The 24,238-nt window shown below is 38.1% G+C and overlaps 1 protein-coding gene across 9 annotated transcripts in view; it reads left to right on the forward strand.

Annotated features, from left to right (window-relative positions):
• The window catches only part of Znf638 (zinc finger protein 638), a 138,390-nt gene that overhangs the window by 61,736 nt on the left and 52,416 nt on the right, over positions 1 to 24,238 (forward strand). For 6 of the 9 annotated variants that reach the window (XM_057773817.1, XM_057773825.1, XM_057773845.1 and 3 more), the window contains exons 2-3: positions 16,499 to 18,011; positions 23,296 to 23,357. In XM_057773817.1, the coding sequence (XP_057629800.1) occupies positions 16,499 to 18,011; positions 23,296 to 23,357 (1,575 nt within the window). Of the gene's footprint in view, positions 1 to 3,392; positions 3,519 to 16,498; positions 18,012 to 23,295; positions 23,358 to 24,238 lie in introns of those variants that run through there. The other 3 variants (XM_057773862.1, XM_057773881.1, XM_057773889.1) reach the window with 3 other exon arrangements.

Raw genomic sequence — 24,238 nt, forward strand, 5'->3', positions numbered from 1 at the left:
ATCAGAACCATGTTGTTGTGACTGACATTGCTTAGTTCTGCTGCTTGCTGGAACTGGAACTTGTCTCCCTCTTTCTTTTACATTTGCCACAGTTTTCTGTTGTTGATGGTTTCCCTACCAGTTTAAGATTTCTTTTAATTTCTTTTTATAAGCTGGAAGTTTAGTTGAGTAGGTCCTTGCCCTGAGGTTGCCACACCCTTTATCCGATTTAGCATCAGACTTTTCTTTAAACTTTCTATCTCCTTGAGTGCTGTATTTAGCTCCATTATGCTTCCTGGTACTCCTTTTTACCTCAAATTGTACATTTTGTATTTCTCTTTGTCCGGCTTGCTCCTTTCCATTATGGATATAAATAAGAATGATTACTAATAACTACATGACACTAGGCTGTTTTGAAATCTCCCCTGCCAGTGTCATTAATTCAAAACTCCTCAGATTAGCCTCAGGAAGATTTTTAGGACAAGGACAAAAAGCAGCTACATTCATGCCACAATATCACAAGAATGGTCTCTAGGTCACTTACTAATATTCTTCCCCTCTGAAACTTCTTGAACTGGACCCCCACAGCTCAAATTGCCCTCAGCATTGTTTTCCATGATCCTACTAGTATGGCCCATTAAACCTGCTTAAAGCATCTAACCACTTTTCTTGTTTAAAATCTCAAACTCGCCAGGCGGTGGTGGCGCACGCCTTTAATCCCAGCACTTGGGAGGCAGAGGCAGGTGAATCTCTGGGAGTTCGAGGCCAGCCTGGTCTACAAGAGCTAGTTCCAGGACAGGAACCAAAGCTACAGAGAAACCCTGTCTCGAAAAACCAATAAATAAATAAATAAAATTCCAAACTCTTTCATATTCATTCATATGGTCAGGCGTGTCTCAGCAATTCTCCAGTCCCTAGTACCAGTTTCAGTTTTAGTCACTGTTCTCTTGCTGTGAAAAGACATCATGTAAGGCATTTAACTGGGGAGCTTGCTTATAGTTTCAGAGGGTTATCCATTATCATGGAAGGGAGCATGGAGGCACAGAGGCAGTGGCTGGAACAGTAACTGAGAGGCACATCCTGATCCCTAGGCAGAGAGAGGGAAAGCAAGATGTGTTTCCCTTGGTGTGGGCTTTTGAAACCTCAAAGCCCATTCCCCCCTGACATACTTCCTCCAACAAGGCCACACCTCATAATCCTTCTTAAATAGTGCCACTCCCTGATGACTAAGCATTTAAATATATGAGCTTTTGGGGGCCATTCTTATTCAAAACACCACATAAGAGATAGAGTTGGGCTTTCTAGACTACAAAGAAAATGCAGAAGTCATGAAGAAAAAAAGGATAGTTATGCCCAGATTACAGAGTCCCCCAAAAACTGTCTAGGAGTCCTAGTACTATAGGTAAAAGCAAAGAGCCTTTATTCTTATTCAAGTTCAAACTTGGACTCTCTGTGTGTCCAATATATTTGCGTGATCAGAGAACCCTGAGCTCATTTGGGTTGAGTTTTTATAATAGCAAAGGTTGGGGTGAGGGATTTCTAAGGTTCAGGACCACTGATTGGCTGACATTTGTCTAGGGATGTCCTGGTGAAAAGCAATGGGTGTGTTTTGACCGGTGATCCTATCTACAATGTTTGGAATATTAGGAATTTCCTCTGGATGGTCTGTTTTTGGGTGGTGCCTGGGTGGTCTCTGTTTGTGGGCTTTCTTGGAACCAGGTATTGCCTTAGGGTAAACTACTGAGATTTGGGCCTCTGTTGAGCTTGTCATGGCTGAGTCCTACAGATAGATTTGATTGCATGAAAATTTAAAGTTTATAATGGCAGAGACAGGGAATATTAAAGAAGTTAGCCAGGCTGTGATGCCGCAAGCCTTTAATCCCAGCATTTGGGAGACAGAGGCAGGTGGATCTCTGTGAGTTTGAGGCCACCAGCCTGGTCTACAAGAACTAGTTCCAGGACAGCCAGGACTGTTACATAGAGAAACCCTGTCTCGAAAAACAAAACAGAGAGAGGGAGAGAGAGAAAATATTAAAGGAGTTAAACTAAATTTAACAAAGGATAAATATTCTTTGTAAGGCATACCTCTATACCATCAACACACATAGAAGATATTCTATATGTATATTAATTATCTTCTGGACTAGAGAGATGGCTCAATGGTTAAGAGTGTTTTTCTTCCAGAGGGTTCAAGTTCAGTTCCCATTACTGAACTCTCTACTTAGATCAAGTTGGCCTTGTGTTCACAGAGATCCGCCTTCCTCTGCCTCCCGAGTGCTAGTGCTGGAATTAAAGGTGTGTGCCACCATGCCTGACAAAAATAAGCTTTTCTAAAAAGAATTATCTTCTGATAAAAAACAGTCAAGTCACTAGATGTGAGGAAAGAGGTATTAAAGAAGCTCCTGTTTGAGGCAGTGTCTTACCCTCTCACTCACTTGGCCTCAAACTCATTGTGTATTCCAGACTGGCCTTTGAGATGGAATCTGTAGACCCAGGCTAGCCTAATAGAGAGATTCACCTGCCTCTGACTCCTGAGCTGGGATTAAAGGTGTTCACCACCAAGCCAGGCTTCCTATGCTTGTTTTGATGTGAATATTGTGGTCTGTAAAACAGATGTGAAAGTCTCAAAGTAGCATGTCAATCCTAGTTGGCAAGGATTGAATTTTGCCTTAATTTTTTTTTTGCAGTGCCTGTTTCCTTTGGCATAATTGAGGCAATTTGAGAAGACAGGGCATTGAAGAGACGGTTTAAAAATTTTTTCTTAATCCAAGCTTTTTCATGGGTAAAAATCAAGATAATTATTTACCACCCAGGTATTTTGTTTGGTTGAATTGTGAAATTACATAAGACGATTTCCAGTGTTAGGGCTTTTATCTTAGTGAGTTTTCATTCCATTCTAATTTAATTTCCCATTTTAAAAGGTAGGGAGATAAGTCTAGGTGTAGTGAAACACTCCTTTAATTCCAACATTTGGAAGGCAGTGGCAGGTGAAATCTGTTCAGTTTGAAACCAGCCTAGTCTGCATAGGAAATTTCAGACCATTCAGGGCTGCATGGTGAGACCGAAATCTCAAAAGAAAAAAAGATTATGAAGGCTGGGGACGCCTAACATATTTAAATTATTATGCTAATAAGTGCGATGTGAACGTTACTTTGTGATTCTGGGGAAATAGTGATCAGGGAAGAGTTCATGACAAAGAGGAGGCTTAAAGATCAGCCTGGTTTGTGGGACGGGGGATGGAGTGGGGGAGGGGTGGCGGGCAAGGACCTGAATGATGGTACCCCGACCGCTACAGCTTCGGAGCCCACCAAATCAGGCGATCGCCCCCTCTTGGCAGAGTGCGGTCCTGCCCGAGTAGCGTCTCCAGCGAACGTCTGGCCCGAGGCACGCAGGCGCGATGAGTGGACAAGGGAGCTTAGAGAAGGTGCGCATGCGTGTAGCCCTATGGAGGAGGTGGCTGCTTCGTCGTCGTGACTGGAGGCCGAGTGCTAAACTGTGTGGGGCACGGATGAGACCCAGCTGTTAGTCGGTAGGCATAGGTAGGACGGCTGCCTTGCGGGGAGCCGTGGGCTGGAAGGCAGAGGCCCGGGGCGCAGGCCCCGAGCCGTCCCTCTGAGGTCGCGGTCGACTATTGTATGTGTCGCAGCGGCTGCGCACAAAATGGCGGCGGCGGGGGCAGGCGGAGCGGAGGGACCCCTGGGTGGGCCTGGGCCGCAGTCCGTTCCCCTCGCCACTCACCGACCGCGCCGTCGCGCCACCGCTGGGCGCAGCCGCCAGACGCCGCCGCCCTACGGAGGAGCGGGCGGCGCCCTCGGGGAGGTCCGGCCGCCCCTTCCTCTGCGCCGCGGTTCTGCCGCTCCTCCGGCCTGACAGCGAGCCGGTCGGGGCGGCCGCCGCGCTCGGGCGCCTTTCGGAGCCCCTATGGGCCGCGTGCTCCCTTAGCCCTGCTGGAACCGCGTCCTTGAGGGGGGTTGGGGTGGGGGTGTGCGGTGTTGCGGACCAAGCGCCCCAGTGAGCAGCGCAGCCGAGAATGTCGGCTCTAGGATGTCGTAAATGGCGGTGACACTTCCACATTCTTAAGAGTCGTGAACACCGCACGTCAGGGATAACTGCCAGTGTTGGTGTGGTTTCCAGACTTGGGCCTGTTTTGTTCCAAGAGAAGATGTCTATACTACTGACTCTCATCCCCGAGGATGTTTCAGACATCCTTTGTTGTTTGAAGTAATTGCCTATGAGGGAGTCTCAGTATTACAAAATCTTTGAGCTAGACAATGATTGTAGCCTTGAGCTATTTAGTATTAAAATTACCCTTTGGCAGTTTGGGAATTCTGAAAGGAATACTCAAGTGTGAAAAGTTCTGAAGAAAAAAAAAGCTTGTCACCGGGATCCATCTAACCATGGAATTCATCTTTCCTAAATCAGTTTTAAAACTGTGCACGCGCGCGCGCTCACACACACACACACACACATACACACACACAATCTCCACCCCATTCCCGTCGTTGTGTATGAAGGGCTAACTCGTTTTTCAAGGAAGTTGTGTTTACTGCTTCGGTTTAGAAGTTTAAAATGATAAACTGGAAAAAGATTTCAACAAAAAATATAAGGACGTTGACACAGAAAAAAAACTTGTTTATTACGTTCTTCTAAATGTTGTTAATGATTATACAATTCAGATTTAATGGGCATATATTGCATTCTGCTTTATAAAATTTATTCCCATATTCTGTAATGTGTACTTTCAGATATGTGGAATCCAAAATGTAATACACTATAATATGCTAGGCCATTTCCTGCCTTGTTATTTGTGTTGAAACCAGTGGGTAAAGATAAAATAGCTGAAAGAAATCACAAAAGTCTTCTTCATTTCTTTTGATAAACTGTTTCAAAATGTATTCATTTGACACACATGTATTACTTTGTATACTAATTTTATTTTAGTTTTTGCGTTTGTTGTGGCGTGTGCTTAAAAAAGGTTTTCACAGTCACCTCTTTCTGGATGGATGTCTTAAGAATTTTCTAAGGATATTTTCGACATTTTAATTTTTATGTAGTAGACAAAAATGACGAGTTTAATGTACAGAGAATAGGCCTTGGAACCAGAAGTTATGTATTCGAATCGGTTATTTTCTTACTGTTATTTGTGAGACATTAATTGCTTTAATTTTTCTGAACTTTGTTTTCTTATTTGTAAAGTAATACTACTTGCTTCTTGGTATTTCTTGTTATATGCATGACCACTGATATGGAGTATGGAATGCTCCTATCCATAGATGTTTCTTAATGAATTTCAGCTGTACTTTTTTTTTTAATTTAATGTGACTAGGTAATATCTCCTCATAGAAAATTGCAGCCTATAGATACTCCCTTTCAACTAAAAAAGGAATTTAGATTAAATTAATAGAATTGAAAGTTATCAAACTTGACAATGTTTTACGTCTATCAAGTTTATACATTCCTTTTATTTCACTTACCAGAATCTGTTGTAATAGTTTGTTGATTATTTATTTACAAGATCTTGCTGGGTAGCACAGACTATCCTAGAACTCATTAAGTAGATCAGAGCAGGGTGGCCTTGGACTTGGAGGCCGAGGCAGGGTGGTAACTCCAAGTGCTGGAATTGCTGACTTGAGCTTGCTTTGTAATAATTAAACAATTATGTTACTCTTTGTGTCTAAGTAACAGGCATGTATTGGATGCATCAGTATTGAATACATGAACTCAGCTCCTAAGTGTCAGAGCCTGAAATACTTAGTTCACTGTGCCTTGCCGTTGTTAGGTTTGAATAAGACTGTCCAGTTTCTTAATGAAAGCTATAAAGAAGCAGTATTTTTAATATATAGGTACCCCCACAGTTTGGGTTGTTTTCCAAGAAAACAGGAGCTAATGAACATTGAAATGTGATAGTTTAGAGGTCAGCAAAAGGAAAAAATTGCTGTGACTAAGTTAATAAGCCCTCATTTATATCCAGCTTTTTTATTGTTTTACCTTTGTTCCATTTGAAATTTGTGGTTGAAAGTCCAAATGGGAGGAAAGACTATAGAAAAATAAGAAGAGAATAGTGTAAAGAATAATGAGAGAAGGTGTAGAATTAAAACTCATAGTCACATGGATTCCCTGAGGGTCAAGAATAATAAATTTGGATTGATAAGAATGGGGAGCATAGGAGAGATAGTTCCAAGGTACATACGTGATCTTAGTGATTATCTTGGGGCATATATATTTTGATTATTTTTCAGCCTTTAGAAACTAAACTACTTTATGGTCCAGTCCTACAGTAAGTCTTTATATTTTTATTTTCTTAATTTTATTTTTATTAAACTTTCAAGTAGCTTTTAAAATTGTCTCTGCTTAATAAAATTGCGAATTTTTTTTGTTTGAATTTTATTTTTGTATTTTAAAACAGAATCCTGCTATGTAGCTCAGACTGGCTTCAATTTTTAGGTCCTACTTTTGCCTCTCAGATGTTCATTTACGAACATCTGCTACCAGATTAATTTGTTTATTACATAAAAATTAAATATCATGGGGCTGGAGAGATGGCTCAGAGGTTAAGAGCATTGCCTGCTCTTCCAAAGGTCCTGAGTTCAATTCCCAGTAACCACATGGTGGCTCACAACCATCTGTAATGGGGTCTGGTGCCCTCTTCTGACCTGCAGGCATACACACAGACAGAATGTTGTATACATAATAGATAAATATTTTTTAAAAAAGTAAATATCACAAGTAAAAAGAATATATGACTTATCCATGTAACTATCATCCAGCTTCAGTAATTGCTAACAAATGGTCAGTCTTGTCAAGTTTCTACTTCTACCCTATTTTTAACAAGTCTTGTTTGTTTTGTTTTTGTTTTTTTGAGACAGTGTCTTTGTAACCCTATTACGTAGACAGACTTGAACTCTGTTGTGTAGACTAAGGTGGCCTTGAACTCCACAGAGCTCCACCTGCCTCCCTCCCTGTGCTGGGATTAAAGGCTCTGGGTCTAGTATTTAATATCAGTTCCAACAACTCAGATCAAAATTAAAATATTTAGGGGTAAAATTGCTTATATAAAATCATTAGTAACAACTACTAATAAATGTTTATTTTTGCTAATAATAGTTTCTTAATAATCAGCCATTCAGACGGTATTGAAATTTCCCCTCTACCACATCTGTGGCTATTAAAGTTTTTGAAGTCAGGATCTAAATAGATTTGTAACTGGAGCAGTTTGTTTATTGTTGTAATTGCTTGATATATCTCTTAAGTTTGTTTATAAGTTCCTCAACTACTTTTTATTTATTTAGGAAACACTGTTTCTTATACATTAAATAATAGATAAGTAAGGCCTTGCCTCATCAACATTTGTATCTATGCATTTTCATGTAACTTTAAATATGCACTTAGTGGATAGAATTGTTCGCTGCTAGATCTCAGGTTAGGAATTGTTGAGAGAAAGGCAGGAGTGTAAATTCAGTGTTTCTAATATAGCGTTTTCAGGAGTTGCCCATATGTTATTAAAAGTTTAATAAAAGAACCCCTATCTGCTTAAAAACATTTTGTTTACTTACCTAATGTTGAGTACCTATTGCATGCCAGGATTTATAATATTAATTATTTTCACAGCATATTCTTGAGGTTTTTTAAATTTTATTTTTGTATATGAATGTTTTGCCTGAATGTATATTTGTGCACCATGTGTGTGCAGTGCCTGAGGGAGCCAGAAGAGAACTTTGGATCGCCTGGAATTGGAGATACTGACAATTCTAAGCCACCATGTAGGTGCTGGAAACTAAACCTGGGTCCTCTGCAAGAATAGCAAAGGCTCTTACTTGCTGAGCTATCCTTAATATATTTTTAAATTCCCACTTCAAATTACACTCTGCTTTCTTAGTGCCACATTGTTAATAAACAGCAGAATCAGGATGGAAACACTGAATATATATGGTCAGAGTTCTTTTATTTGTTTTGTTAGGGTCTAAGTTTTTAGACTTTTTGTGTGTGTGTGCTACCTCTCTAAAGTTAGTTGATAGTGTTAAGTTTCACTTAATGGGAGTGAACCAGTTTTGTATGAAATCAGTCATTGGCACTCCTCCTACTTTGGGAGGGTATGTTCGAATCAGTGGAAATTTCCCCAAAGATTAAATTATTATGGATTTTGTAACTGGCTGACTAACAGTTAGTAGTTAGGGAGAGTACATGATGTAGAAAAAGAAGGGCCAAATAAAATTTGCAGATAATGTTCTTCATTATATTGCAATTTACCTGCCTTGTGTTTTACTTGTTTGTAATCTTTTTGACCTAGATTACAATTAAGAAGTTATATAGTTCAGTGATGGATATAAAATCTTGGATCATTAGTTTTGAGTGAATTTAAGCTCTGAGTGACAAGAAAATGAATTTTTTTCTTTTCTCTTATTTAGTCTGTAATCTGGTTTGTTGCTTCACCCATTAGTGTTCTTTATAGATTTTTTTTCCTCACTTAAGTATAGGATTGGTCTAGGGCCAGATACTACATGTAGTTGTCATGTCTCTTTTATACTTGCTTAACCTGGAATGCTTTCATAGACTATTTGTCATTTTGGATTCGTCTGGTATTCTTTTGTTTTTTTGTTTTTTTTGTTTTTTGTTTTTCGAGACAGGGTTTCTCTGTGGCTTTGAAGCCTGTCCTGGAACTAGCTCTGTAGACCAGGCTGGTCTCGAACTCACAGAGATCCGCCTGCTTCTGCCTCCCGAGTGCTGGGATTAAAGGCGTGCGCCACCATCGCCCGGCTCGTCTGGTATTCTTGATTAAACACAGTGGTATTATGTATCAGATCTGACTTGCACTTGCATATGTTCATCAACCCTTCATGGGTGATGCTGTTTCATCGTTTGTTGGTTAAATTGTTTGCTGAGGAGAGACATTAGCCGGGCGGTGGTGGCGCACGCCTTTAATCCCAGCACTTGGGAGGCAGAGGCAGGCGGATCTCTGTGAGTTCGAGACCAGCTTGGTCTACAGAGCTAGTTCCAGGACAGGCTTCAAAGCCACAGAGAAACCCTGTCTCGAAAAACAAAAAAAAACAAAAAAAAAAGAAAACAGAAATGTCTTGTACATCACCCACTCATTCTGTGTATAACACTTGCTCAGATTCTTATTTAAGATACATTCTTTTGTTTTTTGTTTTTTTCCCTTTTTTGGTTTTTTGAGACAGAGTTTCTCTGTAGCTTTGTAGCTTGTCCTAGAACTAGCTCTTGTAGACCAGGTTGGCTCGAACTCACAGAGATCCACCTGTCTCTGCCTCCCTAGTGCTGGGATTAAAGGCACGCGCCACCAGTGCCTGGTTTGTTTTTAAGATATGCTTTACTGATAGTTTTAAAATGATGACTTTTTATTTTCTACCTTCTCCTCTCCAAAGAACTTTCCCTTCTCTTTCATTGGTTAATTTGTTAGTATAGATGCCGGTATTTTGTACTTTATTACTGTTTAGTTCATTCTTGCTTCCTCCTACTTCTTATTTGTATATCTTGTCTTCCACAGTGAGAACTCTGGTTTCAAACACCATGAAAACATTTACTTTTGTTCAATTCAGCAGCAATAAACTCTTTTGGAACTGTTTTGTCCATATTGCTGAAAAGAATATTTAAATTGATAGTGAATTCATGACTTACTTGGATTAATTTTCTTTTTCCCTTTAGGTGGATTGTGGTGTTTTTTTTTTTTTTTTTTTTTTTTTTTTTGATTTTCGAGACGGTTTCTCCGTAGCTTTTGGGTTCCTGTCCTGGAACTAGCTCTTGTAGACCAGGCTGGCCTCAACTCAAAGAGATCCGCCTGCCCCTGCCTCCCGAGTGCTGGGATTAAAGGCGTGCGCCACCACCGCCCTGCTTAGGATTGTGGTTATTTGTATAAAATATGACTATGCCGGTTTCCTTTTAGTTTAGATAAAGATTTTTTTTCCCTTTCCATTCTTATTGATTTGTTTTCACATGCCTCCTGAGGTCAAAACCATTCAAAAGATGTCCTACTTGAAATATTCCCGTGTCCTCTTAGTATTTTATGAGTAACTGGTTTTCTCTACTGTCATTCTTGTGTTTTGTAACCATAAGTAATGTTCTCCTCCCCCACCCCCAAGAAAGATACTCTATATATCAGTGGTTCTCACCACTCCAAATGCTCTGACCATTTAATATGGTTCCTCATGTTGTGGTGACCCCAATCATAAAATTACTTTTGTTGCTATCTTGCTACTGTTATGAATTTTAATGTATACATCTGATATATAGGATATCCGATATGTGACTGTTGTGAAAGGACTGTTCCATCCCAAAGGGGTCATGGGCCACAGGTTGAGAGCCACTGCTCTGTATGCTCTTTTGTAGCTTAATGTTTTTGACACTTTAAGGCATAGTTAGTTACGTATTCTTACTTTAACATGTTGTAACCAAAGCCCTTTAGGGAGATGGAAACAATTTGGCCCATATTCTACATGAGAGAAGTATATAACCAAAAGGTTGGTGGACAATGGTGCAGTTGCATCTCAGAAGCAACTATAGCTGGGCATCCAAACCTTCAGTGTTGTTTTACCTTTTGGTACTACTTCCCTGCATTGTGGGAACTTGGTCTTGTTTTAGCGCCTGTGCTTTCTCAGTAAGGTGGTAAATACAGTTCTCAGCAGCATTCGAGTTTTATAAACATTGACCCCTTTTTCCATTTGTAATTATGACTAAGTAATCCCAGGGATGATTTTTTTATTCCTGCTTGGATCAGGTAGTTTCTCTTAAGCTAATTCATTTATTTGTGCGTCTGTATGTACATGTGTGTGTGTGTGTTTGTGTATGGAGGTCAGAGAACAGCCTTGGATGTTCTTCAGTTGCTGTTTACCTTTGTGTGCCCTGTTTATCACTCTGCACCTTATTCCAGTAAAATAGGGTCTAGCTGAATCTAGAATTAAGTTGGTAGCCAGCAAGTTCCACTTATGCTGTTGTATCTGTTTCCCTGCAGCACTGGGATGCCTCTCCCCCCTTTGTGTGACTTTGGTGCATTTGAACTCAGGTCTTTCTTCATATTTGTGCAGTGTAACAAACCCTCTTAACATGATTGAGTCATCTCCCCAGCCCAGTATTTTTATTTTTTGGAGACCTTATCTCTTACTGATCTGGAACTTAACAAGTGTGCTAGACTGGTTGGCCAGTGAGTACCCAAAGATTTGCCTGTTTGTCTCCCCAGTGCGTGACTATACCCAGCTTTGAGAATCATATCTAGGTCCTGATATTTACTGATTCATCGTCCCAGCCCTAATGTACTATGTTTGTTAAGGACAGCAAGGTAGGTGAGACTATCTGCCTGTTTTCAGGAGAGTATCTTTTATCATCAAATTATTGTTATGCTGTGGAGATGCATTTATTAATATAGAATGTTTTTTTAGTAAAAAATAAAGTTAATCTGATTATTATACTTTTTTTTTTTCAAAAAACTTTTCCTAGGAATAACTATTAGATTTACTGCTGTTTGGGGTTTTTAATATGTAGTCTAATTGTGATTTGTCCCTAGCATTGCATGGTACCAGCTGGTCTTTGTTTTAAAATCTTTTAAGGATCTATTTATGTGTATGTGTGTGTGTATGTCATGTGTGTGCAAGTGCCTGAAAAGGCCAGAAAAAGCCATCAGATCCTCTGAAGGTGGAGTTATAGATGTTTATGAGCTGCCTCACATGGGTGCTGGGAATCATACCTAGGTCCTTAGGAAGAACATGGTGAACAGCAAGTGCTCTTAACTGCTGAGCCGTCTCTCCAGCCCTCATCTTTGGTTTTAAAATTTAGATCTGAAGCCATTATTTTCATCCATCTTTTCAAGTAGCAGGAAAGTCAGTGCTGCTTTTAATGATGCCAGGTAGTGCTTTTGATTGTGTTTGCTTGACCATTTCCTTAAAAATGATACATTTTGCCAGTTTCGCATCTAACATGATACTTGATCTAAGCCAAACATGTAACACTTAAACTGTGACTGTGCCTCTTTTGAGAAACACAACACAACACAACAGAACTAATGACATTAAAGAATTGGCTGAATGGATCTGTCTGTATGTTAGAAGAGGTCAACGGGTGGAAGAAAGCACAGATGCATGTTATTTTTGTGATTAAACAAACAATTGGACTGCTGTATTGACTATTTCCGTAGCTGTGTTCCTAAGTGCCAAAGTGAATTGATATATTTTGTAGTTGTGTTCTAACAGAACAGCATAAAGTAAGATAGAGGTAATAGACCTAGAAAAAGAAAGTTAAGATAATATTTTCCTTTTGTGATGAGTTTATAGAAAACTTTTCTTTGGGTGTTTATGGGGTATTTTTTTTCTTTTTCCTTGCTTTTGATGAAAGGTAAAGAACATTTTTTTTAATAATTAGGAAAAAAGCTATAAAATAAATTTATTTTATTATCTGGGATACAGCATGAAAAGAACAGCGAGGGGGCAATGTGGGTTTTGTTGAAATGTGGTTACTTCTTAGCTCTGTTCTAAGGCTTAATCTGTAAAACGGTGTGTTGTAGGAACTGTTTGCTTTCAGGGATTTTGCTTATCTAAAGTGGGATGACTGTTAAACAACATTGAAAACATGAAACTCTATAAAGTCTCAAGTGTAAGGTTGTAAAAAATTAATATGTATGTGTGTGGACACATGCGTCAGATTATATAGCTGGAGGCCAGAAGCCAGCTTTATTTTCTCTACTTCATGAGATCTAATGGTAGTGTCTTTTTAATCTGTGTAACCATTTCTTCATACTTGTGCCAAGAAACCCATTTCTGCTATTGATTTCTTTCTTCTCTTTTAAATGTACCTATTTATTTTGTGTATATGTTTGTGGGTGGATGTGCCACAAGCTCTGTGTGGCGGTCAGAGGATAACATTCAGGAATTGATCTTTCCTTCTACCCTGTAGATTCCAGGGATTGAACTTCAGTTGAGGCTTGGCAACAAGTGCCTTAACCATTGAGCTTTCTTACTGACATTGTTATTATTTGCTAAAAGGATTTTTTTTTATAATTGATTATAATGATTGATTATACTGAAGTTTTGTTTCAGATTAATGTTTCTGTTTTTAAAGGACATTGAAAGGAATTTTAAGATTGCCATTCATCAGGGAAAACAATTAAAATGATTTTACCATTTAATATTCTGCTATGAAAAGTATTAAATGGAGACTAAAATGTCAGTCAAAAACATCAAATAGGCTGGGGATACAGTGGCAGCTCTTAGCTAGAATGGTTGAGGCCCTGCATGTTCAACCCTAGAATAACTTCAAAATAATAGTTTGTTGGCTGGAGAAATGGCTTATTGGTTAAGGGCACTTGTTATGCTTAAGAGGTCTCGAAGAATACAGTTTGTAAAACAACTGGTATCTGTATTCTATAAATGTATCATTTATATCACCACAAGGCCAAGATGCTAGGTACTTTGAAGAATACATAGGGTTTTGCTTTTTAAAAAATTCAAGTATACTTCTTTTCAACTTAAAATTGTTCATAGTTACATATAGTAATTAGATGGCTGATAAATCTGTACCATTTGTGTTTTACTTGGGGGAGGAAACAATATTTGAAAAAATTAGTGCTTCTCTCTGTGTAAAAGCAGTCTTCATCAGCTGGAGAAGATGATGTATAAAGAGTCAGAGTAGGGGCTGGGGAGATGGCTCTGTCAATAAAGTGCTTGTAGAAGAAGCATGAGAACCTGAGTTTGATCCACAGCACTCAGGTACAGAAATATACTTTTATAAAATACAGAGCTAGGGAGACAGAAACAGGAGAATCCCTATGGCTCACTGGCAAAGCCAAAATAGTGAGTTCCAGGTCCAATGAGAGAGACCCTTTCTTGAAAAAAGTCTGCCTGTTGTGAGGCAGGCAGGTCTCTGTAAGTTTGAAGCCAACCAGAGCTACCCAGTGAGTCCCTGCCTCAAAGAAGATGAATCAGGTGGAGAATGACTGAAGACAACCTCCATGTACATGTGAACATATTCACACATACCACCCTCAAAAATGTAAAAGAATAGCTAATTGAAAACTGCTTACCGAGCAGTTCTTATTTTTTTAAGGAGCACAAAGTTGTAAACTAGTGACAAAGGTAAACTAATTTAGTGATCTGTGATTTCTGGAGTTTGTTACAAATAGCATTTTTAAAATAGTGGCTTTGAATTTGCTGTGGTGAATTTATAGCCTGGGCAATTTTTATTTTTGTGTTTCATTCTAACTTGAAATCTGAGGGGTCAGGGAGATACCTCAGTGGGAAAAACGCTTCCTACACAAGCATGAAGATCTGAGTTCAGGTCTCCAGAACTCATGGAAAGTTGGGTGTGGTATCCACCTTCTGTAATTTCAGAATTACTATAGGGAGATGGGAAGTAGAGACAGTAGTATCCCCAGAAAGTATTGGGCCTACAACATATCTTGCATATGTTGACATATGCAACAGTAAACAGTGGAGACCCTGTCTCAAACAAGGTAGAAAGCAAAGACCTGTAACAACCAAGATTGTCCTCTGACTTCCACATATGTGATGTGGCAGGACATCCCACATTCATTCACACAAACACATGCATAGATTGATGCATATAAAAAACTGGTTTATGTACATTAACAATGACAACTTTGAATGTGATCTTTTAAATACTTGAACAAAAATTTGAGCTTCTTCTGAATAGGGTTTTATATACTTGGGAGAAAAGTCTTTCAGTGAACATATAACTTCACTTGGTGCTGCATTGTTGGGAAGGGCATGCATTTTATTAGCACAAATCATAAGCTAGAGATACCAAAAGTGGTTCAAGAAATAATTAAGATGTTGAGACTCACCTGATCTTAGTGGTCAAGGAAAATTTAATAAAAGCTGATCATGCAGAATAAGTATAAAATCATATACAAGTCATCATCCAGGGCAAGTTGATTATTTTAATGAGAAGACAAAGGTGCAAAGGCCTAGCTGGAATAAATACCTTCTAAATTACAAAGGTGGTAGAGAGAGGTTGCCTAGATTGTTGGACATTATACATACAAAATTTGAAAAGGATGGGATCTTTTTAGGTATTTGAACATGCATAATGTAAAATTCTTCTTTTACAAAAATTAAAGAAATGCAGTGCTGGGCAATTTAGCTCAGTGATAGAGTACTTATTAGGTCTCAGCTCCAGGGGGAAAATTGGCAATATGCTAAATGATTGGATTTGAAAAGAGGGAATGTTTTACCCAAATATATTTTCATCTTACTAACAAGCATAAATAAAGCATGAGGACTTGAGTTTAATCCCCAGAACCTTATAAAACTAACTATTGGGCCTGCAGAGATGATTCGGGTTTTCCCAGCACCCATGTGGCACAGAGCTCATAAACACCTGTAATTAATTCAGGGAGATATGATGCCTCTAGCTTCCTCAGGCACTCATACTTACATGTATGTAGTTAAACACATGAATATATTTAGAAGTAAGTAAATCTTTAGGTATATGGATGAGGAAAGTCACCCACTCTGGCTGCTGACTTGGTCCTGAATGATAGCTGAAGTACTGCTTTTCCCTGAAGTTGGTTAGACTGGGTAGTGTAGCAATGTGAGAACGTGGTCAGTAATCAACCACTTTTAGCAAATTTAATGTCTGAGACCTGTAGGATAGTGTTATTACATCTGTTAGTGGTTGTAAGCATGGATTGTGGAGCTAAATTAATGTCTGAATTTGATTTGAATGCAAATCCCAGCATCATATGTCTATGTGTTACTTAATCTCTCAATTTAAAACAATGTGTATCTCTGGGAGTTGTGAGAACTAAATGAGTAAATCCATGTTAAATGTTTAGAACAGTAACACTTTATAGACATTGTTACCTGTGTATTTTGTCTGTATTCTCAACAATGGAAAGATCAGGGTGACTGGTTTTGTTGCATGTTATGTTGTATGTTATAAGGAATTTCATGCCATTGCACTTCCTTTGTTGGACTTTTGTAATTAGATTCTTGGTGACACAATTTTACTTTACCAGAATCAACTGTTCAGTATCAGGAATATAAGTGTTTAGTTTAATTGCCATGTGGAATTTAGTAGATGTGAAGACTGATTCCAAGGAAGAATGTGTCTTTGAAAAATGGGTCTGAATAAAATCTTAAAGTTACAGTTCTTTTAATTTTCTTATGTTTGATAACACAATACTGAGTCTATGTGCATTTCTAAGAATTTTAATGTCACCATCTTTTTTTTTTCCAGTATAAAACCACAAAATAAATCCTCAGTCTTTTTCAAGATTATGTAAAAGGACTTGTGAATTACATCTCAGCACCTAGGACAGCACCCAGCACCTCACTTCGTGCACGGCAATATACACGAACTCTGGCTTGAGATTTGGGGTTTGTGTTCTGGATTCAGAAAAGAAGAGAAAGTTTTAGGGGAAAATTTAAAACTTTGTGAAGTATATGCGGTGCCAAATGGTATCATGGCTTTATTTCAAAATGTTTTACTCTGGCTGTAGAACCCACTTCATGAAGTAGTTTGAGTTAAAATGATCTAATATTTGTGTTTTAACTTTCAGCTTTGTGTTATTCTTGGAAAATTTCGCACCACTTGTGAATCCCTTGAGCCTGGGCATTGCAAACCCACTTCTGTTGGGCCCATCTCCTTTGCACTTTGCTCAGATTAAGACTCAGTTGGCGCTTCAGCAGCTGAATGTCGTTGCCTCACATGGTTCAGCAACACCTTATAGTTTATTAAATCAGACATTCTTGAAAGTAGCCATGTCGAGACCCAGGTTTAATCCTCGAGGGACTTTTCCACTTCAAAGGCCAAGAGCACCTAATCTTCCTGGGATGAGGCCTCCTGGACCATTTATGAGGCCTGGATCTATGGGTCTTCCAAGATTTTACCCAGCAGGGAGAGCCCGTGGAATTCCACATAGATTTCCTGGCCATGAATCTTATCAGAACATGGGACCACAGAGAATGAATGTTCAGGTAACTCAACACCGAACTGATCCAAGATTAACCAAAGAAAAAATGGATTTTCATGAAGCACAACAAAAGAAGGAGAAACCTCCTAGTAGTCGGTGGGATGATGAGCCTCATATAACTCCGCCAGTGGAAGTGAAACAGAGTTCTGTAACTCAGGTTACAGAGCAGAGTCCTAAAGTACAGAGCCGCTATACAAAGGAGAGTGCCTCAAGTATCTTAGCAAGTTTTGGATTATCAAATGAAGACCTAGAAGAACTTAGTCGCTATCCTGATGAACAGCTAACTCCTGAAAATATGCCATTAATATTGAGGGATATAAGAATGCGAAAAATGGGGCGCCGATTACCTAATTTACCTTCTCACAGCAGAAATAAGGAAACACTTGGTAAAGAAACAGTTTCAAGTAACGTAATTGATTATGGGCATGCAAGCAAATATGGCTATACAGAAGATCCACTTGAAGTACGTATTTATGATCCTGAAATTCCAACTGATGAGGTCAAGAATGAATTTCGGTCACAGGAGAACATTTCTGCAACTGTTCCCTCTCCAAATGTGACACGTAATTCCGTGTTTCCTGTGGAAGATGTGTTTCGTCAGATGGACTTCCCTGGTGAGTCCTCAAGTCAGTCCTTTTTCCCAACTGAGAGTGGAACCAAAATGACAGGCTTACACATTTCAGGACAGTCAGTCCTTGAGCCTGTAAAGTCCGTCAGCCAGTCTCTTAGCCAAACAGTTAGCCAGACAATGAGTCAGTCTCTTGTTCCTCCATCTGTGAACCAGCCATCCTTTTCCTCTGAATTAATTTCAGCTTTAAACCAGCAAGAGCGGATCCCACAGAAGCCCGTGATCAGTTCAGCTGATGCACATGTTGGACCTAGAGGAAGTAAAAAGAGTTACCAATCAGAGGATGACCTGCCCATTCGGTCTCCGTTTGGGATTGTGAAAGCTTCGTGGCTACCAAAGTTTACAGAAGCTGGTACCCAGAAAATGAAGAGACTGCCAACCCCTTCTATGATGAATGATTATTATGCGGCATCTCCAAGAATATTTCCACATTTGTGTTCTCTGTGTAACGTAGAATGTAGTCATTTGAAGGTGAGTGTTTTTAAAAGATTGCTGTACAATGATGCTCAGCGCCCAGGTTTTCTCTAAATTCTGTTATATATGCTGCTGTTACCAAAGCATTAAGTAAGTGACTAATTAATTTTGATTGCAACCCTGGCACCTACTTGTAATCGTAAGTAACCTTAGTATTGAAATGAATGTTAGGCTTTCTGTATTCCTGTTACTTAGTATACTATATAGTTTGCCGGGTTTTTTTTTTTTTTTTAACTTTCAGTTATCCCACTTATGCAGCATCAAATTTATATAATAAATTGTATACTCATAACAGTGCTACATGAGAAAGTGTGTTTAAGATTTGTTAGACTAAAATTATGACTCATTTGTAATGTGCACTTTCAAAGGACAGTATATTTTAGTCTTGCATATATCTGTTCTAAGATAAAGATATTAATGTTGCTTTAAGTGTTTCTGAGTTTTGTATGGACCAGAAGTTTTTCAGTGTTTCTTGAGAAGGCACTTTTAAAATAACTTCATAACAGAATTATTCAGGATGTAGTGATGATTATGGAGCCAGCCATGAGCTCAGAAAATAGAGAATAGAGTAAAATGCAGGAAATTGAGAAAGTCCAAAATATATGCTTAAGGTGCCTTTGTGGTTAGTATAAGAAGAAGGAAAATTTTACATGGGTGCTGAAGAATAGTATTATATAATATATGCTGTTTGATAGTAACCACTGGTAAATCTGAACAGGAATCACCCCCCACCCCCACCCCTTGTAACTGCACAGGAATCACTGGTTCTTTTGTTTACTAATGCAATTTGTAGATATAGATGATGGTGAGAAGGGAATGTACTTTAAAAGAAGCTTTAATTTAAAGCTTTAGTCTTGAATTGTCTGGGTGGCTTGAAGAGGCTTACTTATGTGTAGGTTTTCGTTCTCTTGTTATTTTTCTCTCCTGCAAATATTACCATTTTATTGTCTTTGTATGCATTTATCAGGTTTCAGTCAGTAATGGGAAAACCTGAATTGAATGCTCTTGTCTTCAAGTTAACACTAGTAAAAGGAAGCATCATTCTGGGATGGGAGTGTAGTTCAGTGGTAGAGCACATGTTTAGCACATACCAGGCCCTAGGTTTAATAAAAAAAAAAAAGCAGCAATCTATCCATTTTAGACAAATATGCTGTTTTTTTTTTAAAAAAAATATTTACTTATTTATTATGTCTGTGTATGCCTGCAGGCCAGAAGAAGGCACCAGACCTCATTACAGATGGTTATGAGTCACCACGTGGTTGCTGGGAATTGAACTCAGGACCTTTGGAAGAGCAGGCAATGCTCTTAACCTCTGAGCCATCTCTCCAGCCCTATGCTGGATTTTAATATGGTAGTAGCTCCGTTTTTCCACCAAAGCGGATAGAGTTGTTTGTCACTCAGAAAACTCTCAGCATAGTTCTTTCATAGCACTTTGTAATCTGTAACTAGCCCTAGACTTGAGTGTTGGGTGCTCTTTGTTATTGTAACTGGGCATACCAATAACACTTATATTTATTATAAACTTTTAATCAGTCATAATGTGTTGAAAAATATATATCTTGTGATGGTTTTATTTTGTATTTTAGAAAAAGTATCTATCCATTGTGTATATACTGATTTAACTTTATATGTATCTATAGTAGATTGGGGGCAGAAATAAAGAACTATATAAAATTTGTTTTGTAAAGCAGATTATGCAGTCTCATCAAGAAAAGATACCCAAGGATATTTTCAAAGTTAGAAACAAGCACACAGTTGTGGCACACACCTTTAGTGCCAGCACTAGGAAGGCAGAGGTAGGTGGGTCTCTGAGTTTGAGGCCTACCTGTTCCACAGAGTGAATTCCAGGATAACTATGGCTACATTGAGAAACCCTGTGTAGAAAAACCAAAAGGAGCAAATGGTTTGGTGATTTGGGGAGCGGTATATAGAGTTTATTTAGTGGCTTATGGATGGGAAAAGGAAGGAGAAAGGGAAGAAGGGGGAAAGTAGCGGGGGGTGAGGGAAGAGAGAGGCAGTAGTTGCCTCTTCAGAAGAGGGACGGGAAGAGAGAGTGATTTGGTGATATTTAACCTTTGTTCATGACATTAGGGGAAGATACTGTTCCTATGTTGATTTCAGATTTGTAGCGATCAGGCCAGCAATTACAATGCCTATAAAGTATCTAGCAATTTGTGATGAACAAGAAAAGCATAAATCTGCTTTTGGTTTGAGAAAACATTTTCCATCTAGTTAGATAAGGCTTGTACCAGATGCACTATTTTCTTTATGGAGTAGTTTGAAGACATTTTTTTCTAAAGAAGAAAAATGGCATTCCAGATGGGAACAGCAACACGTAGAGAGACAAAAGTTCATAAAGAAGGCCTTATGCTAAGAGGCATTGAAGAACATACTAGAAATAAATATGCAAGGCCTTGAAAAGCAATTCTCAATTCTGATTTGAGGTGGAAGACTTTGAGAAGCTAATTAAATTTTTGATATGTGAAGCAACACATTGATAGTGTTTCAGAGTGATTTAAGTGTAGATAAATAGGAAAACGGGAGATGGGGTAGGCCATTTAAATGAAAGCTTCCCTAGTTATTCAAGTGTAAGGTGGAAAACCCTGGGGAAATAAAATAAAACAAAAATTTTGAAAGCAGAGAAAAATCATGCAGTCATTAAAAGCAGTTCTTTTGGACTATGAAGATGGCCGAGTGAATGAAAGCATTTGCCACACAAGTGTGAGGAGCTGAGTTCAAGTCCCCAGGATCAAAGTCTGTCAAAGCCTGGCAGTCAAATGGCACGAGCATCTGTGTCAATCCTAGCACTCCTATTGGGAGCTAGCCTGTATATGGCAGTGAAAACAGCAGAGACCCTGTCTCAAGGTAGAAGATGATGACTATGACTGACCTCTAAGCTTGTCCTCTCACTTCCACAAGTTTGCTATGACTTCTATGCCGCTGAGTTAAGACCCAATGTGCATTGTATGCACATGCTTAATTTCCCTGCTCCCAGTCTGAACACTCAGCGTTACAGATTGGGGTTCATCTAATTAAAGAATTCATCATTGCTTGATGGACAATGATGGGCATGTGAATGTTAATTTAGATGTACAAGTTGCCTCTTGTTTTTTGTGAAATATTTTATTACCTTGTGTGTATATGCATATTTGTGATAATAGGAATATATAGCTAGTACTTGTGGATTTCTAATTTCAGGTTTTTTTCCTACTAGGTAAATCCTACAGCATGTTTGCTTTCTACATTTGAGTCTTTCAAACTATAGCCTGAGGTGCACTTTTAAGAATACAGTAATAGACTGTTTCCTCACAAACCGGCATTCAGGTTTTAAAGAAATTTGCCTTGATTTCCTATGTCCTTTTGACTGAAATAACTTGATTCAAGACAGTTCCCCAATTTACTCATTTATATATTTTGTGTGTTTGTGAGTGTTGGTACACGTGTCCACAGTGAATTTGTGGAAATCAGGATATTGTGAGAGTCAGGCTTTCTCCTTCTGTCATGTGGGTCCAGGTAGGTATTTAACTCTAATCATTGGGCAACAAATATTTTTTATTGAAGCTAGTCAGAAGATAAAGGGCAAGCTTTGATAGGAGTTGGTGTTTTCATAGTGATTCAGAGCTAGCCCAAGTCTATAGTTTTTGGAGTGTCTTTGCTTCTTAGGTAATTATTTTTCCTATAGAGGCAGTGCTCCTTTTGAGCAGCTATCTGGGTATTATGATATAAAGTCTAGGATTTGGGGTTGCATAGATACCTTTACTGAGCTTACTTAGTGTATCAAGAAGGATGCCTGTTGGAAGACAGTGTGCATGTGTGAGTAGAATTAAAGAAAGTGCCTTAGTAAGCAGGGCATTGACCACTTTCAGCTTATATAGGTATTAATAGCAAAAAAGCATATCCATTATTATCATTTCTTTGTATGTGTTTCAAGAAAAGCTGAAAATCAGATTTGGGGGGTACAATCTGGATTTATAAATGTTGACAACTTATTCAAATAAAACATTTTATGGTGCAAATAAATTATGCCTAATTTTCTGCCTGCTGGTGTGTCTGGTAAAAACAATACCTAATTTATATCAAAGACATGGATTAGATTGGACACTACTACAGACTCTTGATTGATGGTTTCTTTTAGCTTTTTATTTGTAGCACTAAGGTGTCTATGCAGACATTTTGTTTTTACAGTGTACAATTAAGCCAGGAAGTTTAATGAAATCCTTTAGTCTGTCAAAACTTAGATGCACAGTGTTGGAAGTAACTAACTTGACTTTTGGGTAATTCCTGCCAAGGTAGAACTCAGGATTAATGTCAACTGTAGTTTAATTGTAGAAACTTTGTTTTGTAAATTGTTTAAACTTTTTGTTTAAAATGTTTTTGAAGTGAAAACAAAATTTTTTCTCAGAAGTTTTAAAATTCAGAGAGCTATTTAGTGAGGGTTGGGTTTTTTCTTTCTCTTTTTCCTTTCCAAATGCTGGAGGAACAATAAAACATTGAGCAATAGACACATTTCACCTTGAAAACTATTGTGTTAAAAGCTATATTACTTGTTCTTTCTTCTCTGACCCTCTTTTAATCAAATATGTCTTCCAGGAGGTATTTGTTGTTACATATTATAATTTTAGGACATTTATTTGTAAACAAAATGTATAGGGAAGTATTTTTTGTTAATTGTAAAGCTGTATGTGTAAGGGATACTATGTCTTTGAAACTGTGTTACTTTCCTTTAAATCTTGAAAATAAATTAGATTTGATCAGTGGTAGTTTTCACTATTTTACTCATCTTTTTCCCAATATAGTGAGCACCTTGTTTGGAATGCCATTAGCATTTGAAGTCTTATTTTGGTGATCAGTGTCTTTTGCTTGACCTTTAGAGGAGTAAGCTGCTGTCTTTGGAAGGCACCATGTCAGAGATACTGCTTGATAGAATTTTTGGTGTTCTTTGAAATGTTGCTTTTATATTTGAGATGTTATTTTTGAATTTATGCTTTTTCTTCAAGTCTAAATATACGTATGCATTTCAAAATGAATGTTCATAGATATGATTTTTTAAAATTTCTACTTAAATATCTTTTAAATAATGTTAACATGGTGTGGGTTAAATGCATTTGTTTGGAGGACTTTAATTTTTGTTTGTGAAAATTATGTTGTTTCTAAATCCTAAATCTCAATTATAATTAGGTTTGTTAAATTTTCAAATACCCGTTGTCATTTAAAAAAAAACTTAATTCATTAGTGAGCATGAGGATTGTTTTAATTTCAACCTTTTCTTTTTTTAAAATAGGACTGGATTCAGCATCAAAATACTTCCACCCATATTGAGAGTTGTCGGCAGTTACGTCAACAGTAAGAACATTTTCTTCCATTTTTTTATAAGCAACAGAGTTAGAAGAAAATAGCCTATGATGACATGTAACTATTAAATATTTTTAGTGTGATAATTTGTTAAAAATACTTTTTAAAGCTATTCCTTGTTTAAAATAATCCTAGAGAAGTATGTTTAATTTTCCAAAAGGAGAATGCCATGTAATCTTCGATTAACTTAATTTGTGTCTCTTTCCTAACATAATCCCCAATAGGTAATTACAAACAAATTTAATTGATTTTTCTTGCTTGTTTGCCTTTCCCACAATGGTTGAAGACAGGTATCATTCTTTCCATTATCTTGCCCATTTTTCTGTGGAGATGTGAATGCAGATTTCAGCTTACTACCTTATAAACAACACTTGAAGCACACAATAACAAATAAAACTACTTTACCTTTTTCAAGGGTTTTGACTTCATTTACTTTTCTGAAAGATAATTTGTTGGTCATTTGGTTTTTTTGTTTTTGGTGGGTGCAATGAATTTTACTGATATTCAAGAGGGTAGGACTTCCTAAGTCACTCTCCTTGTTTTGTTTTTGTTGTTGTCTTTCTTTTTTTTTTTTTTTTGTTTTTTTTGAAATAGGGTTTCTCTGTAGTTTTGGGGCCTGTCCTGGAACTATCTCTTGTAGACCAAGCTGGCCTTGAACTCAGAGAGGTCCGCCTGCCTCTGCCTCTTGAATGCTGGGATTGAAGGCATTACTGCCCGGCCACTCCCCTTGTTTTGAGGATCTGGGATGGAAACTGAGGATAGATTGCTCAAGGTTTGAGGCTGAGTTGGGACAGGAATTCCTCAGCATCTGAGGCCCTCTCTCTTCTCATATGTTCTTGTTGGGGTAGCTGGTCCAGGTTGTCTTAGTTATT

This window comes from Chionomys nivalis, chromosome 1, assembly GCF_950005125.1.
Source record: "Chionomys nivalis chromosome 1, mChiNiv1.1, whole genome shotgun sequence".
NCBI lineage: Eukaryota > Metazoa > Chordata > Mammalia > Rodentia > Cricetidae > Chionomys > Chionomys nivalis.